Source organism: Pituophis catenifer, unplaced genomic scaffold (assembly GCF_029215685.1).
Source record: "Pituophis catenifer annectens isolate HBS135680 unplaced genomic scaffold, rPitCat1.0.hap2 SCAF_8, whole genome shotgun sequence".
Lineage (NCBI taxonomy): Eukaryota > Metazoa > Chordata > Lepidosauria > Squamata > Colubridae > Pituophis > Pituophis catenifer.
This window is the reverse complement of record NW_027256888.1, coordinates 81,258,324-81,277,409: the sequence shown is the minus strand read 5'-3', so window position 1 is coordinate 81,277,409 and position 19,086 is coordinate 81,258,324. Positions and strand designations below refer to the sequence as shown.

Genomic DNA, 19,086 nt, shown 5'->3' with positions numbered 1-19,086 from the left:
TCCTTTACCCATTGTCTGCCTTTCTCTCTCTCTCTAGCTACTCATCCATCCATCCATCCACCATTTACCAATTATCTGTCCATACATCCATTCATCATTTACCCACTGTCTATCTGTCTAACTATCTATCTATCCATCCATCCATCCATTATTTACCAATTATCTGTCCATACATCCATACATCATTTATCCAGTCTTCTTTCTTTCTTTCTTTCTTTCTTTCTTTCTTTCTTTCTTTCTTTCTTTCTTTCTTTCTTTCTTTCTTTCTCTTTCTTTCTTTCTTTCTCTTTCTTTCTTTTCTTTCTTTCTTTCTTTTTCCCTTTCTGTATCTATCTCTCTCTATCTCATCTATCTATCTCATCTATCTATCTATCTATCTATCTATCTATCTATCTATCTATCTCTGTCTGTCTGTCTCTCTCTCTATCTCATCTATCTATTTCATCTATCTATCTATCTATCTATCTATCTATCTATCTATCTATCTCTGTCTCTCTCTCTCTCTCTATCTATCTCATCTATCTATCTATGTCTGTCTGTCTGTCTGTCTGTCTGTCTGTCTGTCTGTCTGTCTGTCTGTCTGTCTCTATCTATCTATCTATCTATCTATCTATCTATCTATCTATCTATCTATCTATCTAACCCCGCAACAACAACCCTGTGAGGTGGATTGGGCTGACTCACCCAGCTGGCTTTCATGTCTAAGGCAGAACTAGAACTCACCGTCTCCCACTTTCTAGCCTTGTGCCTTAACTCCTAGACCAAACTGGCTCCCTTGTAGGTGTGCATCTAATGCCATAAGCAAGGAAAAGTTTGCAACCGCAGCGGCAATATGTGGACAAGTACAAAAGAGTCTGCTATCCATTCACTAGCCAGCATCCTATTTTCCAACAGCTGGGCGCAGTGGAACTCCTCAAATAAATTTCACATGAAATTTAAATGCCGTAGAAGACTTCGACATGTTCTCCTTTTCCATTTGCCATTAAAAACGCCTTAATTTTAATTTTGTTTTTTTTATCTTGGGAAAAACTTCTTTCTGCAATGCTTTGCAGGTGATTTCTCTCAAGGGCACCCAACTGGACTTATTTCCCTGGTCCTGCACCCTGCACCTATTTTTATTTTTTTTAATTTTTTTTTGCAATCTGCCACAAGGAGGCAGTGGCTCTCCGTTGAGTGCGCTAAAGAGATTTTATTTTAGATTGGTCATCAGCATGGCTACAAATAGCAGAAGGGAAGAGTTATGGCTACCTTGTGAAAAGCATCGGGATTTTGAATTGGCCTAGTTCCGTGGGGTCCTCCAGCCTTCGTCACTTTAAGACTTGTGGACTTCAACTCCCAGAATTCCCTAGCCAGCATTGCCATGGTTAATTATCCTCATGGCCGGATGGGGAATTCTGGGAGTTGAAGTCCACAGGCCTTAAAGTGGCCAAGGCCGGACAGGCCTGTTCTATCTTCTTGCCATAATGTCAGATTTGCAAAGGGTTGTGTGTGTGTGTGTGAAACTACATATTGGTGTGAGATTCCGCACGAAGCACAAAGCCAAACTTTGCAAGGGATGAAAAGTGGACTTCTCTGAGGAGAACTAAAATGGCGGCTGGCAGCTGAAATTCTGGGAATTGAAGTCCACAAGTTTTAAAAGCAGCAGGAGGTGATGAGTTCTAGTCCCGCCTTAGGCACAAAAGCCAGCTTCGTGACTTTGGGCCAATCACCAAGAGATGGGAGTTCTAGTTCTATCTTTGACATGAAAACCAGCTAGGTGACTTCAGACCAATCACCAGGGAATGTTGAGTTCTAGTCCTGCCTTAGCCATGAAAGCCAGCAGGGTGACTCTGGCCCAAACACCAGGAGATGGTGAGTTCTAGTCCCACCTTAGGCGTGAAAGCAGAGGGCAGTGAGTTCTAGTTCCACCTGGCTGAGGAACTCTGGGAGTTGAAGTCCACAAGTCTTAAAGTTGTCAAGGTTGGAGACCCCTTTGACAGGGGAGAAATCCTGCAGGTTCTGACGGGTTCTGGAGAACCGGTAATGGAAATTTTGAGTAGTTCGGGGAACCAGCAAATACCACCTCTGGCTGGCCCCAGAGTGGGGTGGGAATGGAGATATTGCAGTATCCTTCACCTAGAGTGCAGTGGGAATGGAGATTTTGCAGTATCCTTCCCCTGGAGTGGGGTGGGAATGGAGATTTTGCAGTATCCTTCCCCTGGAGTGGGGTGGGAATGGAGATTTTGCAGTATCCTTCCCCTAGAGTGGGGTGGGAATGGAGATTTTGCAGTATTCTTCCCTTAGAGTGGGGTGGGAATGGAGATTTTGCAGTATCCTTCCCCTGGAGTGGGGTAGGAATGGAGATTTTGCAGTATCCTTCCTCTGGAGTGGGGTGGGAATGGAGATTTTGCAGTATTCTTCCTCTGGAGTGGGGTGGGAATGGAGGTTTTGCAGTATCCTTCCCCTAGAGTGGGGTGGGAATGGAGATTTTGCAGTATCTTCCCCCTAGAGTGGGGTGGGAATGGAGATTTTGTAGTATCCTTCCCCTAGAGTGGGGTGGGAATGGAGATTTTGCAGTATCCTTCCCCTAGAGTGGGGTGGGAATGGAGATTTTGCAGTATCCTTCCCCTAGAGTGGGGTGGGAATGGAGATTTTGCAGTATTCTTCCTCTGGAGTGGGGTGGGAATGGAGATTTTGCAGTATCCTTCCCCTGGAGTGGGGTGGGAATGGAGATTTTGCAATATCCTTCCCCCTGGATTGGGATGGGAATGGAGATTTTGCAGTATCTTCCCCCTAGAGTGGGGTGGGAATGGAGATTTTGTAGTATCCTTCCCCCTAGAGTGGGGTGGGAATGGAGATTTTGCAGTATCCTTCCCCTGGAGTGGGGTGGGAATGGAGATTTTGCAGTATCCTTTCCCTGCCACGCCCACCAAGCCATGCCCACAGAACCGGTAGTAAAAAAAAATTGAATTTCATCACTGCCCTGCGAGTCTAAACCACCCGAAGACAAAGACTAAGAAACAACAGATGGAAACTAACCAAGGAGAGAAACAACCTGGAACTAAGGAGAAATTTCCTAACAGGAAGAACATTTAACCAGTGGAACAACTTGCCACCAGAAGTTGTGGGTGCTCCATCACTGGAGGTTTTTAAGTAGAGATTGGACAGCTATTTGTCTGAAATGATAGAGGGTTTCCTGCCTGAGCAGGGGGCTGGACTAGAAGACCTCCAAGGCCCCTTCCAACTCTTGATATTCTTTAATCCGTGAAAGTGATGGCTTTACAGGTGACCTTGGTGCAACCCTCTATTTTTTATTTGTATTTTTATTTTCCCAGAAAAGAACCCATGTGATGATGTTCTTCGAAACAAGGTGGATTTATGGATTTTATGTATCATCATAAAATACAGAGCTGGGCATTTTACGGTATGGATATGGGCCACATCCGTTCCTTTGACTGTCCCCGTCCACCCTTTCTTTTACAGGTAGTCCTCGACCTGTATATATATATATATTTTTCGATTTACCAATGTGCGTCTGTGCACGCCAATGCAACTTCAGAGCCGCTCCCAATTTTTCACGTGGGCCCTCAGGAAAATTAATTACCCGCCCCTGATATATTAAGAATATAATAATTGGGTGCAGAGCTACCGTACCTGAAAAACGTGACGAAGAACTGCACCAGATCCATAAAGTTACTGTGCTGTGAAAATGCAATCTGTAAAAAAAGAAAAACAAAATTAACTATTGCGATTGCAATTATAACTCTGCCTGATGCCTAGCCTTAAATCTTTGCTCAGAGATTTTAATAATCAACGGTTTGCATTAAAGTCCCAAACAAGCTTAGAAGACATAAACCAAAAATGTATTTTCCCCAAATTGTCACAGAATAGCAGCACGTGCGGAAATAAATGAATATACGCTCTTAAACCCAACGTTCTGAAAATCTGGCCCCTAATTAAATTAAATTAAATAAATATTCAATGAATAAACTTCCTCCGCATCCTGATTCTTTTTAGACATAATTACACTGGCAAACGTGCCTAATACAGTAGTCCTCGACTTACAACCGTTCATTTAGTGACGTTTCAAAGTTACAACGGCACTGGAAAAAGGACCGTTTTTCACATTGACGACCGTTGCCAGCCTCCCCGTGGTCACGTGATCAAAATTCAGACGCTTGGCAGCCTGACTCGTATTTATGACGGTCGCAGTGATCCCCTTTTGGGACCTTGTGACAAACGAAGTCAATGGGGAAGCCAGATTCATTTAACGGTCGTAAATATGAAAAAACGATCACAAGCTTCTTTATTCGGTGTCGCTGTAACGTCAAACGGTCACTAAATGAACTGTCGTAAGTCGAGGCCTACCTGCAATCTTCACGTGTATCTCCATTATTTCCCGTTGCGCAATAGCTGACTTGCAGCAATAGCTGTTGACTTCATACGGTTCTAAAGTCACTATTCAACATTTTATTCCTCTATTGTCAGGACCGATTAATCCCCCCAACACAGCTAAAAACATAAATAAAATCCACGCAGGTCATTATTTTAAACACACACAGTCTCTCTCACACACACACAAATACAATCAATTGAAGACAACCGTTGTTTAAGAGAAGTGCAAACCAAAAAGAGGGATGAAAGGAAAACGTAAACATGTCATGGAGATAAAAACCTTAAGGACAGCAGCAGAAATAAAAGAGGATTAAAAGGTCCTTGGGAATTAAAAAAAAAAGAAGGCTTTTTCTGCTGCCAATCTTGTTGCCTTGGGAAGATTCGGCTCTCCGTGAAGGACTACGACAGGGGGGAAATGCTCCCGATTCGGACCGGATCGCCCAATCCGGTAGTGATGGCGGCGGGTGGTTCGGAGAACCGGTAGCAAAAATCCCTTTTAAAAAAATGCTTTTAAAAGGAAAAAAAAAAAGCCTCTGACGATCAGGCAACTCAGCTGGGATCGTCAGAGGCTTTTAAAAGCATTTTTTTCTGCAACCTCTTCGGCCGAAGAGGTTGTAGAAAAAATGCTTTTAAAAGGTAAATAAAAAGCCTCTGACGATCCCAGCTGAGCAGCGCAATCGTCAGAGGCATTTTTTTTTTTACTTTTAAAAGCATTGCTTTTAAAAGTAAAAAAAAAAAGAGATTGCGCACCACAGCTGATCACCCCCCCCTCACGCTCTGTTCTACTTACCGCATGCCTCCTTTTGACGTGCACTGCGTGCGCGCACCTCGCATTTGGTACATGGTGCGCACTGTGCAACCAGCGAACCAGTAGTAAACTGGTTCAGATTTCACCACTGGACGATGGCTTTATTTATTTAAAACACTTTTAGATTGTGCGGCAACAGTTGGATCTCGTGGCAAAAACAAGAGGAAAAAAACAGCCCATCCAAGTAAAATATGTGTGTGTGTGTGTCATTGTGTATGTATATATATAAATGTATAATTCGGCTGTAAATGTACAATTTTTAAAAAAGTGGCACTAACAGCGAGGCCAGCTGGGATCAAAGATAGGATCGCGCAGTCCCTAGGAATGGGCCACCAGCCATCTTGGCATCAGAAGACAGCCAGAGTGCCGTGGATGATGGAGTCTGTGTTCCTTTCTTGCAGGCTTTTGCCATCTCCTGCAAGAGGAGGGCAGGGTGTGACCCTCCTTTGTGATCTACTAGGTGGGTAACTGAGCCAACTGGGGAACCAAGAGGAATGCCCAGCTGCCTGTTTGAGGGAGGCCGAAGTGGAGTTTCCAAGCTCCCTTGAGACGTTTCCAACAAAATGAAGATCTTCAACCTTCTCACGTTTCCAACTGATGTCATTTTTCATACACACCATATACCCTCTAGTCATCTCTCTCCCAACTGGTCTACCTATCCAACTATCACCTTTCTCTCTGTCTGTCTATCATCTACCTCCATTGTCTATCTATCCCTTCCTTCATCTTTACATCTATCCAGCCATTCATTCATTCATCCATCAAATAATCCACCCACCCATCCACCCACCCATCCATCCCTACCTACCTACCTATCTTTGTATGTATGTATGTATGTATCTATCTACCTACCTACCTACTCTCCCACCCATCCGTATGTATGTATGTATGTATGTATGTACCTACCTACCTACCTACCTACCTAACTACCTACCTATCTACTCTCCCATCCATCCATACCTATCTACCTATGTATGTATGTATCCATCTACTTACCTACCTACTCTCCCATCCATCCATCCATCCATCCATCCCTACCTATCTTTGTATGTATGTATGTATCTATCTACCTACCTATCTACTCTCCCATCCATACCTACCTAGCTAGCTACCTACCTTTGTATGTATGTATGTATGTATGTATGTATGTATGTATCTATCTATCCATCCATCCATCCACCCAACTATCCATCTCTCCACCCACCCACCCATCCATCCATCCATCCATCCATCCATCCCTACCTACCTATCTTTGTATGTATGTATGTATGTATCTATCTACCTACCTATCTACTCTCCCATCCATACCTACCTACCTAGCTACCTACCTTTGTATGTATGTATGTATGTATCCATCTACTTACCTACCTACTCTCCCATCCATCCATACCTATGTATGTATGTATGTATGTATCCATCTACTTACCTACCTACTCTCCCATCCATCCATCCATCCATCCATCCCTACCTATCTTTGTATGTATGTATCTGTCTACCTACCTACCTACTCTCCCATCCATCCATCCCTACCTACCTTTGTATGTATGTATGTATGTATCTACCTACCTATCTACTCTCCCATCCATACCTACCTACCTAGCTACCTACCTTTGTATGTATGTATGTATGTATGTATGTATGTATGTATGTATCTATCTATCTATCCATCCATCCATCCACCCAACTATCCATCTCTCCACCCATCCATCCATGCATCCATCCATCCCTATCTATTTATCTCCATCATCTCTTTCCTCATTCATTCATCCATTCATCCACATCTCTCTCTCTTCATCCATCCACCTATCCATCTATCCCTATCTATCTCTGTCATCTCTCTCATTCATTCATCCACATCTCTTCTTTCTCTCTTCATCCATCCATCTCTCCATTCATCCATCCATTTATATCTATCTGTCTCTCTCTCTCTCTCCTCATTCATCCATATATCTCTCTCTTCATCAATCCATTTTTCCTTCCATCGATTTAGCCATCCAACCATCCATCTCTTCATCCATTCTTCCATCCCAAGAACTCATTCTTTAACCTCTCCCTCCCTCCCTCTCCCCCTCTCTCCTTTGGGAGACATCCCACTTGCCTGAACTCCCCGGACAGAAGCCGGGTGGAAGGAATTAGGCCCAGGTTAAAACTTCTGTTAGCACAAGAGGACAAAGACCACAAAGAGGAACTCGGGGCTGGTCCCTCCTGCAACAGACTTGTGTAAATAGATTTTGATGTCAATTTACAGGAAGAGAAGCAATAAGCTGCCCCACCAACCACAGAGCGGAGAGGCTGGCTGTGCGAGTTATTAGCCTGGCACACGTTGTGTATTCCATTTCATCAAATTAAGAGAGCAAAGCCGGTGCGTTTTTGTCGCTGGCAATACAGAAAAGGCTTCCAGGATTTTCTGGTTCCTATTTTGGAAAATTGGAAGGTGTGGAAATAAATTAACATGCCCTGCAAAAGTGCACAAAAACTGACAAGGTTGGAAACGCAGACTTTCCAGATGGATAAAACAGAGAAATACAGACTGCCTGCCTTGTATACGATCTTCCTACTTTCTTCTGTTTCCCGAATTTTAGCATTCAAGTCAAACAGGCTTCAGAAAGTAATATGATGCCGCTGCGGCCAGAATTCTAAGTGCTTGTCTTTCTATTGGAAAAACAATGTTCTTAATATCTTCAGAGCCATGTCCCCAAATTATCCAGCTATTCATGTCTGCTTTGGACAGTGCAGTGTAGTGATATAATAATAAAAAGGAGGAGGAGGAGGAGGAGGAGGAGGAGGAGGAGGAGGAGGAGGAGGAGGAGGAGGAGGAGGAGGAGGAGGAGGAAGAGGGGAAGGTGGAAGAGGAGGAAGGGGAGGAGGAGGTGAAGGAGGAAGAAGAGGAGGAGGAAAAGGAGGAAGAGATGGAGGAAGAGGAGAAAGAGGAAGGGGAGGAAGAAGAGGAGGAGGAAGAAGAGGAGGAGGAGAAAGAGGAGAAGGAGGAAGAGGAGAAAGAGGAGGGGAAGAGGAGGAGGAAGAGGAAGAGGAGGAGGAAGAAGGGGAGGAGGAGGAAGAGGAGGGGAGGAGAAAGAGGAGGGGAGGAAGAGAAAAAGGAAGAAGAGGAGGTGGTGGAGGAGGAGGAGGAGGAGGAAGAGGAGGGGGAGGAAGAGGAGGGGAGGAGAAAGAGGAGGAGGAGGAAGAGGAGGAGAGAAAGATCTCTCTTGAGCTCAAAGTTGAAGTTTAATTTTATTTTTCAAAAAAAAAAAAAAAAAAGTCCAGGCTTCCTTGGTGAAAAGATTTTGCAACTGAAAAATGCATGTTCTCAATGTCGGGCATCAAATCAAGGTTTCGGCGTCTGTTGAACAGCTCTTATCAATAAAAATGCTTATCGTGCTTTGACACATTGGGGAAGAACAACAAAAGGAATTTCATATTCGCCCTGCACAGAAATGCGATGGGGGGGGGGGGTGATTCATAAAACTCTCCCTGCAGTTGTGAGGCATTAGCATCCTTCGGTACCAGAACATCAGAACACCACACCGTGTTCCGGCATCAAAGAGGGAGCCGGCGTCTTGGGAACCGCCTAGGAATGCTAATTGGGAACAAGGCGGAGGGGCAATTTCTCTATTTAAATCAGTCCTTGTCTCTCAAGCAGAGAGGCTAGCCTGATGACAGCTGCCTATCAAAACAGAGCGCCTTCCAGCAAACCCCATAAAGGTGTAAAAAGAGGTAGGTAGGTAGGTAGGTAGGGAAGATGGATGGATGGATGGATAAAAGAAGGGAGGGAGGGAGGGAGGGATAAAAGGAAGGAAGGAAGGATAAAAGAAGGAAGGAAGGATAAAAGAAGGGAAGAAGGAAGGAAGGAAGGAAGGAAGGAAGGAAGGAAGGAAGGAAGGAAGGAAGGAAGGAAGGAAGGAAGGAAGGAAGGATAAAAGAAGAGAGGGAGGATAAAAGAAGGGAGGGAGGGAGGAAGGATAAAAGAAGGGAGAGGGAGGAAGGAAGGATAAAAGAAGGGAGGGAGGGAGGAAGGGAGGGAGGAAGGAAGGATAAAAAAGGAAGGAAGGATAAAAGAAGGAAAGGAGGAAGGAAGGATAAAAGAAGGGAGGGAGGGAGGAAGGATAAAAGAAGGGAGGAAGGAAGGAAGGATAAAAGAAGGAAGGAAGGATAAAAGAAGGGAGGGAGGGAGGGAGGAAGGAAGGATAAAAGAAGGGAGGGAGGAAGGGAGGATAAAAGAAGGGAGGGAGGAAGGAAGGAAGGAAGGAAGGATAAAAGAAGGAAGGAAGGATAAAAGAAGGGAGGGAGGAAGGGAGGATAAAAGAAGGGAGGGAGGAAGGAAGGATAAAAGAAGGAAGGAAGGATAAAAGAAGGAAGGAAGGATAAAAGAAGGGAGGGAGGGAGGGAGGAAGGGAGGATAAAAGAAGGGAGGGAGGAAGGAAGGAAGGAAGGATAAAAGAAGGGAGGGAGGGAGAGATTCAAAAAATGGAAACAGGAATCGTGGGGGATCCTTTACTAAAGTTATTGATTTGGAGAACGCTCCTCTCCTGGGCAGAGGATTGGATGAGATCTCCAAGGTCCCTTCCATCCCTCAGATTCTATGACTTGATGTATAGGGAACAAAATCAAACGTCCCAAAAGGCATTTGATAGCCTTTTGTAATAGCCAACGCCCCAAAAGGCAAGCTCAGGATCCAAAAGGATCCTGAGAGACTTGAACGATGGATCTCAGCCAACAAAATGAATTTGAACGTGGAGAAAAGCAAGATTTTACACCTGGGAAGGAAAAAAAAACCCAAAGGCACAAACGCGGATTAGGCGAAACCTGGCTCAAAAACAGTCACTGCGAGAGGGACCTTGGAGTCCTAATGGACAATCACTTAAACACGAGCCAGCCGTGTGCGGCAGCCGCCAAAAAAGCCAATACGATCCTTGTGTCAGCACTTCAAGCTGCATTTACTCTAGTGCTGACATAGGAAGGAGAAGCGGAGGCGTCTGGAAAGGGACGTTTGACTTTTCACCTACTTATTTTCCCTGGAGATAATATCCCCTAGGAGATGGGATGGGAGGGGGGAAATTCCTTTGAGCTGGAGCAGTAGATTAGGGGTAGAATGACTTGGAAGATGGCCAATGAGCGCAGGGGAGTGGGGAACGGAAAGGGGAGGGTTTTGGGTCTGGAAGTCAGTGTTGGCTACGATGGAGTCGGAGTTAGAATGCCGTGCTTAATAAACGGGAGTTTTTCATCAAAGACTTTGTTTGAAATGCAATTTATTTGAGACGACCTCGAAACCTGACACCTTGGTTGTATAAAGAAGAGGTACAGAATCAAAATCACGTGAAGTGTTAGTACCGCTTTATAAAGCCTTAGTAAGGCCACACCAGGAATACAGCATCGAGATTTGGTCACCACATTACCAAACAGATGCTGAGACTTTGGAAAAAGTGCAGAGAAGAGCAATTAGGACGATTAAAAACCAGGAGACTAGAGCATATGAAGAACGGTTGCAGGATTGGGGTTTGGCCTGTCTAGAGAAAAGAAGGGCTGGGGGGGGGAGGACAAGAGAGGAGGATCCAGTATTTGAGGGGCTGCCACAAAGAAGAAGAGGGGGGTTAATTTATTCTCCAAGGCAATACAAGAACGAATGGATGGAAACTCATCAAGGAGAGAATCAACCTGAAACTAAGGAGAAACTTCCTGACAGTGAGAACAATTAACCAGTGGAACAGCTTGCCACCAGAAGTTGTGGGTGCTCCAACACTGGAGGCTTTTAAAAAGAGACTGGACAGCCACGTATCTGAAATGGTATAGGGTCTCGCAGGGGGGTGGGCTAGATGACCTCCAAGATTCCTTCCAGCTCTATTCTGATTGATTGATTATTCCACCAGACCCCCTCACCCAGGGCACCTTCTCCACCCAGGAAAGGAATTGGAGACAGAGAGGTATAACAGAGTCAGAAAGGGACCTTGGAGGTCTTCTAGTCCAACCCCCTGCTCAGGCAGGAGACCCTATACTTTTTTCAAACAAATGGCTGTCCGATCTCTTCTTAAAATCTTCCAGTGAACTTCTGGTGGCAAGCTGTTCCACTGGTGAATTGTTCTCATCGCCCGGAAATTTGTCCTCAGTTCCAGGCTGCTTCTGTCCTTGATCCGTTTCCATCCGTTGCTTCTTGTCCTGCCTTCGGGGGGCTTTGGCAGGAGACTGCTTGGTGCCCAGCAAGGAAACCGGGACTCTTTAAAAATGATTTTGGGAGGCAATCAAACAAAACTTGAGAAAGGCCCGGAAGGTCCCTTAGGCACTGGGGTCCGACTGCGATCCAGCTGTTCCTCAGGCAGATGTGTGGAGGCTTTGAAGCAGAATTTTGTTCTCTCCTCCCTCTTTAATCAGAAGGAAGAAAATGTTTTATGGATTAGTTAAGCATCAACAACTAACAGGGAAACCTCGTCATCGGCGTTAAGTAGCTGGATGCCCTGAAGGGGATGAAATGCACGGGAAAAACAAAATGCACAGGGACACACAGACACACACAAACGCACGTGCACCGACACACACTTTGGAGCTTCAGGAGGAGTGAAGCTCAAGCAAGGAAGCTCCTTTCCAGCAACAAACCTAGTTGGTTTGGATCTTTGGAGAGTCCGTTCGTTCATCGGACATCAAACTGACACGTTCGGTGCCAACGAAGGCTTCTCTGATTGCTGCTGGTGCAGGGATTCAACCCGGCATTTTGCAAATTAGGATTAGGGCTGGAAAGAGGAAACCAGTCACTGAATGCTTCATCTCTTGGGTGGGATAGAAAGAGGCTTTGTCTAAATGAGGGGAGGGAGGGACGGAGGGAGTTTCCAACCTTGGCAACTCTAAGACTTGTGGACTTCAGTTCCCAGAATTCCCCAGCCAGGAGGGAGGGAGGGAGATAGAGGAGAGAAGAAGGAAAAAAGAGTAGGTAGGTAAGGAAGGAGGGAGGGAGGGAGGGAGGGAGGAAGGAAGGAAGGAAGGAAGGAAGGAAGGAAGGAAGGAAGGAAGGAAGGAAGGAAGGAGAGATGGGAGGGACGGAGGAGAAGGGAAGGGAAAGGAGGGGAGGGGAAAAGGAAGGAAGGAAGGAAGGAAGGAAGGAGAGATGGGAGGGAGGAGAAGGGAAGGGAGGGGAGGGAGGGAGGAAGGAGAAGGGAAGGGAAAGGAGGGAGGGAGGGAGGGAGGGAGGGAGGGAGGAAGGAAGGAAGGAAGGAGAGATGGGAGGGAGGGAGGAGAAGGGGAGGGGAGGGAAAGGAGGGGAGGGAGGGGGAAAGGAAGGAAGGAGAGATGGGAGGGAGGGGAAGGGAAGGGAAAGGAAGGGAGGAAGGGAAAGAGGAGAGATGGGAGAGAGGAGAAGGGGAGGGAAGGGAAAGGAGGGGAGGGAGGGAAGGAGGGAGGGAGGGAGAAGGGAAGGAGAAGGAGAAAGGAAGGAAGGAAGGAAGCAGAGCTGGGAAGAAGGGAGGGAGGGAGAAGGGAAGGGAAGGGAAAGGAGGGGGAGGGAGGGAAGGAGGGAATGGCTGGCTGGGGAATTCTGGGAGTTGAAGTCCACAGGCCTTACAGTTGGAAGGGTTTGGAGAGCTTGGAAACCAGGCCGGATCTGGGCCAGGAGCTCCCCGAGGAAGGCATCTGAAGAGGAGGCTGGTGTCTAATGGGAAAAGGAGAAATCAACAGCTTGCTATTTGCCTAGAAAGCCCACATAAAACAGGAAGGAAAGTAGAGGAGTTGATTGTGGAAGCCAGTGGAAGGAGACTGGTTCCTATTTACGACGGTTCCAGAGTCCCGGGAGTCACAAGCAAAGTCAATGGGGGAAGCCAGATTCACTTAACAACCGTGTTCCAAATTTAACCATTGCAGTGATTCGCTTACCAACAGTGGCAAGAAAATGGGGCAAAACTCACTTAAAAACTGCCTTGGCTTAGCAATGGAAATTTTGGGCTCAATTGCGGTCGTAAGTCGAGGACTATCGGTGTGGGATAAATGTAGGCATTTCTTGCAGGCATTTAGACACCCAAGTTAGGTAACATCAGGAGGAGGAGGAGGAGGAGGAGGAGGAGGAGGAGGAGGAGGAGGAGGAGGAGGAGGAGGAGGAGGGCTCCCGGGGGGGGGGGGTTCTTGCTGCTCTCTTGAGCTTGATGGTTTCCTTGAAGACGTTTCATTACCCATCTAGGGAACATCATCAGTGCTAGAAGGGAGCGGAGGTTTCTCTCTGTTTATATACAAGTGGCTTGCCCTTTCAGTGGACGTAGTAGTGTTGTTTAGTCTACCACTTATTGTTTGATTGTTCATTTGAGCTGGTAGTAGAACCTTCATTGGGCTGTTGTTTACTTCTTCATTGTTGTTCAAGTGTCAAGTGTTAATCTCGGTGTCGGGTCGTCTGGGTGTTTATTGCCGACGGGGAATCTTCTTGTTTCGTCTGTGTGTGTGTGTGTTTGTCTATGTGTGTTTTTGTGCGTGCGTTGCCTGTGTGGGTGTAAAACAGAATTTTCCTAACGGGTGAAAAGGGCGTACAAATATTGTCGGCAGCAGGGAAAGGCAAGTGACTTGATATTTTACTAAGAAAAAAAAAACTCACGCGTTTCTTAACCTCTCTCCCGTTTCTACAGGGCTGCCCCTCAAGCAATAACTTTCTTATCCTACCCTTCAAGGGAAACCCACACGATAACCTCCCATCAGCACTTGGGGCCAAGAAGACGAAGGAAGGAAGGAAGGAAGGAAGGAAGGAAGGAAGGAAGGAAGGAAGGAAGGAAGGAAGGAAGGAAGGAAGGAAGGAAGGAAGGAAGGAAGGAAGGAAGAAAGAAAGAGTCACATTTTTCAGAAGAGAGAGTAATCAGGACTGACGGTAATCCCAACGGGGAGGAAAAAAAAAAAAAAAGAGGAAAATTGAAAATGTTAGCAACAGAGCTAGCAGCCATCAGCTCAGACCTGACAACTCTGTCGCTTGAAGGATGCGGTTCTATCATTCCTTGAGGCAGTTTAGCCTTTCGTACCCCAATATGCTTGGACAGAAATTCGGGGGGGGGGGAGAGAGAGAGTTCCATATCTGATAGTCTTCGACTTACAACCAGCCATTAGTTTAATGACCGTCTGAAGTCACGACAGCACTACTTTCCATACAGTAAAGTTCTCTACACGGGGCTCCCCTTGAGGAGCACTCGGAGGCTCCAACTGGTGCAGAATGCGGCCGCGCGGGTACTTACGGGGGCGACATGGCGCTCCCACGTGACACCTCTCCTGCGCGAGCTGCACTGGCTTCCAGTGGTCTTCCGAGTGCGCTTCAAGGTGTTGGTTCTCACCTTAAGGCCAGGATATCTACGAGACCACCTTCTGCCACCGATAACCTCCCACCGGCCAATACGCTCCCACAGAGAGGGCCTCCTCAGGGTGCCGTCAGTCAGGCAATGTCAGCTGGCGACCCCCCCCCCCGGGGAAGAGCCTTCTCTGTGGGGGCACCCGCCCTCTGGAATGAGCTACCCCGGGCTCTGAAGACTTTCTTATTTCAGCAAGCCGGGCTGGGTTAAAAAATCTTTTAATTGCTGAATTTTATGGGTAAGGGGTTTTAAATTGGGGGAAAGCCAATATAAATTTAATTTTGTTTTTATAGTATTTTAATGTTTATATTGTATGTTTTTTAATTTTGGCTGTTCACCGCCCGGAGTCCTTCGGGAGAGGGAGCGGTATAAAAATTTCAATCAATCAATCAATCAATCAATCAATCAATCAATATTGTTGTGGCCGCTGGCCCCTCCAGCAGCTGAATCAGAGGAGGAGGAAGAGGAGGGGGTTTGGCAGAGAGAGAGAGAGAGAGGGGGGGGAGGGAGGGAGGGAGGGAGGGAGAGAGAGAGAGAGAGAGAGAGAGAGAGAGAGAGAGAGAGAGAGAGAGAGAGAGAGAGAGAGAGAGAGACGGAGACATCCATCAGCCCCCAGATGGAGAGTCAACAGCCCCCAGGTCTGGAGGTGGCTGATGAGGAGGAGGAGGAACAGCTGGGTCCAGTGCCTGATGCACAGAAGGCAAGAGGAGAGGAGAGCAATGGAAATCTATGGGCCGGTCCTTGGGACAGAAGAGCCACTGCTGCTAGGGAAGCCCCACCCTGGCTCTGGGGATAAAAGGCAGGGGGCCGAGATGAATCGATGTGGCAGACAACTATTCGTCTCCCTGCCGGACAGACTTGTTAGCCTGCGGTGAGAGAGCAACTTTTTGCCGGGACTGCCGGCATTCCTAATAAAGGAATCATTGAGTTAGCTTCAGAGAGTTGGTCGTGTTTGGGGAGCTGGGTCAGAACAGTTGGTCCTTGACTTACAACGGTTCATTTAGTGACCTTTCAAAATGACAATGCCACTGGAAAAAAATGACGTATGACCATTTTTCACCCTTACGACGGTCGCAGCATCCCCACAGGTCACATGATCAAAATTCAGCCACTTGGCAATTGACTCATATTTACGACGGGGGTCACGCCATCGCCTTTTGCGACTTTCTGACGAGCGAAGTCAACCGGGGGAGCCAGATTCACTTAACGGGCATGTGACTAACTTCACAACTGCAGCGATTCCCTTAACAACGGTGGCAAGAACGCTCGTAAAATGGGGCGAAACTCACTTAACAAACGTCTCACTTAGCAATGGAAATTTGCGGTCGTTAAGTCGAGGACTGGCCGTCCCCAAGAGGTTTTTGAGGACTCGAAGTGGAGCTGCATCCAAGCTACATTTCATACCGGGAATATTTTTTTTTCCTCGCGCAAAAAAATAAAAAAAAAATCCCCAAATTTACCCTTTCAAAAGAACTACGTTTCCCTCTCCGTCAAATGCCAACCGCCTCTCTTCCTCGCTTAGGTCACTGCGTGAAGCAAAACAACCAGAAAAGCTGGGAAAACATTTGATTAGGAACGAGACCAGCAACTGCCTGTTCCCAAGGCTGCTAAGCCCGAAAGCGAACGCTTAAATCATCTTTACTCCACTGAGTTCGCTCGGTGTGTAAAAATGTGCACTGGGGTTTCTAGAATCAACCGCAGGGAACGATTCCCACCAGGAGCCCCTCAAAGAACCATCGACGGCGTTCCTCTTTCTCCGCATGCTTAAATAAATCAGAAAAATGAAATAAAACTTTAAGTACGTGAAATAAAACTGAAATAAATAAGAAAAAAGAGAGTCCCCAAACTTTCAAAACCGTTCCTGAGTCCCCGTTGCAATATCTGCAAACATTTCTGGACGTGTTTGCAATAATTATGGGGCCTTTAAAGTTAGTCCTCGGCTTACGACTACGAATGACCCTGAAATTTATGTCGTTCGGTGAGTTTTGCCCCATCGTACGACCTTTCTTGCCACAGTTATTAAGCGAATCAATGGAGTGAAGTTAGATAACAAGGTTAGATAACAAGAGGCGGTGGTAAGGCCTCTCCTCAAGAAGCCTTCCCTGGACCCGGCAGTATTGGCTAATTATCGTCCAGTCTCCAACCTTTGCTTCGTTGCGAAGGTTGTTGAGAGTGTGGTTGCGCGACAGCTACCCCAGTACCTGGATGAAGCGTCGTATCTAGATCCGTTCCAGTCGGGCTTCAGGCCTGGGTACAGCATGGAAACGGCATTGGTCGCGTTGGTTGATGATCTCTGGAGGGCTCGGGACAGGGGTTGTTCCTCTGTCCTGGTCCTGTTAGACCTCTCAGCGGCTTTTGATACCATCGACCATGGTATCATGCTGCACCGGCTGGAGGGGTTGGGGGTGGGAGGCACCGTTTTACGGTGGTTCTCCTTTCTCTCTGACCGGTCGCAGTCTGTGTTGGCAGGGGGGCAGAGATCGACCCCGAGGCCCCTTATATGTGGGGTGCCGCAGGGATCGGTTCTCTCGCCCCTTCTGTTCAACATTTATGTAAAGCCGCTGGGCGAGATCATCCGTGGTTTCGGGGTGAAGTACCATCTGTACGCTGATGACACCCAGCTGTACATCTCCACCCCGGACCACCCCAACGATGCCCTTGAAGTGATGTCCCAGTGCCTGGAGGCCGTACGGATCTGGATGGGGAGAAACGGGCTCAGGCTCAACCCATCCAAGACCGAGTGGCTGTGGTTTCCGACGTCCCGATATAGTCAGCTGGCGCCATCGCTGGCTATTGGGGGCGAATCATTGGCCCCCATGGAAAGGGTTCGTAACTTGGGCGTCCTCCTGGACTCACGGCTGTCTTTAGAAGAGCATTTGACGGCCGTGACCGGGAGGATTTTTCATCAGGTTCGCCTGATTCGCCAGTTGCGTCCCTTTCTAGATCGGGACTCGTTACGCACAGTCACTCATGCCCTCGTCACCTCCCGCCTGGACTATTGTAATGCTCTCTACATGGGGCTCCCCTTGAGGTGCACCCGGAGGCTCCAACTGGCGCAGAGTGCGGCCGCGCGGGTGGTTATGGGAGCAACATGGAGCTCCCATGTAACACCTCTCCTGCGTGAGCAGCACTGGCTCCCGGTGGTCTTCCAGGTGCGCTTCAAGGTTTTGGTTACCACCTTTAAAGCGCTCCATGGCTTAGGACCTGGTTACTTACGGGACCGCCTACTACCATCAACAGCCTCCCACCGACCAGTACGCTCCCACAGAGAGGGGCTCCTCCAGGTGCCGTCGGCCAAACAATGTCGGCTGTCGGCCCCTAGGGGGAGAGCCTTCTCTGTGGGGGGCACCGACGATCTGGAATGAGCTCCCCCCAGAGATACGGAGGATTCCGGATCTGCGCACCTTCCGCCGCGAGTTGAAGACGCTTTTATTTCATCAAGCTGGCCTCGCCTAAATCTTCTCCCTTTTAAGTGTAAATTCTAATTTTTTAATGGATTTTAAAATATGGGTATTTTAAATTATGGGTATTAATTCAGCCAAATTTACTTAATTCATTTTATTCGATTTTAAATTTTGTATATATATGTGTTTTATTTCATGGCTGTGCACCGCCCTGAGTCCTTCGGGAGTAGGGCGGTATAGAAATTCAATAAAATAAATAAATAAATAAATAAATAAGGTTGTTCAGTGAATCTGGCTTCCTCGTTGACTTTGCTTGTCGGGAGGTCGCAAAAGGGGGTGACGGGACCCTGGGACCCTGCAACGGTGCCAAGCGCCTCAATTTTGATCACCTGTCCATGGGGATGCTTGCAACGGTCGTAAGTGTGGAAAATTTATTATTTATTATTATTGATTAATTCAATTCGTATGCCGCCCCTCTCTGAAGACTCAGGGTGGCATACAAATTGAAAATGGTCGTAAGTCATTTTTTTCAGTGCTGTTGTAACTTTGAACGGTCACTAAACGAATGGTTGTAAGTCGAGGACTACCTGAACGGATGATCTGTCCGCTTTTCTTGTACGTCTCCCCTCAGCCTTCCTGGCTTCATTTAAACCCATCGTTTTTGACCTTCCGTTGCCATTCTTCCGCTTAGTTTGTGATGGTCTGGTGCAACTTTAAGAGACATGGACTTCAAGACTTCAAGACCCTTGATAGTACAGTGGTTTAATGCACCCTGTTATTAACACAGCTGCCTGCAATTACTGCTGGTTCGAATCTCTCCAAGGCTCAAGGTTGACTCAGCCTTCCATCCTTTCTAAGGTAGGTAAATTGAGGACCCAGTTTGTGGGGGCAATAAGCTGACTTTGTATAAATATACAAAAAGTATGAAGGCTATTGCTTAACGCATTGTAAGCCGCCCTGAGTCTCCGGAGAAGGGCGGCATATAAATCAAATTAAAAAAAAAAAAAAAGCATTTGGTCCTACAAAGAGGGAACCTGGAACTCAAAAGTTACAATCTTTTGTAGTTTAACTCATCAAAGGTAAGTACAAAGGAAAGTTTACCTGGAGAAGACAAAACATCCTGCCCCCTTTATAAAGACAGTCAGTTATATAAGCTAAATAGCAGAATAACAGAGTCGGAAGGGACCTTAGAGGTCTCCTAGTCCAA

At 46.9% G+C, this 19,086-nt stretch overlaps 1 protein-coding gene across 1 annotated transcript in view; it reads right to left on the bottom strand.

The window, feature by feature from the left end:
- The window catches only part of ATRN (attractin), a 208,776-nt gene that overhangs the window by 48,264 nt on the left and 141,426 nt on the right, over positions 1-19,086 (bottom strand). The window contains 1 exon segment of the mRNA XM_070949103.1: positions 3,634-3,695. Within this exon segment, the coding sequence (XP_070805204.1) occupies positions 3,634-3,695 (62 nt within the window).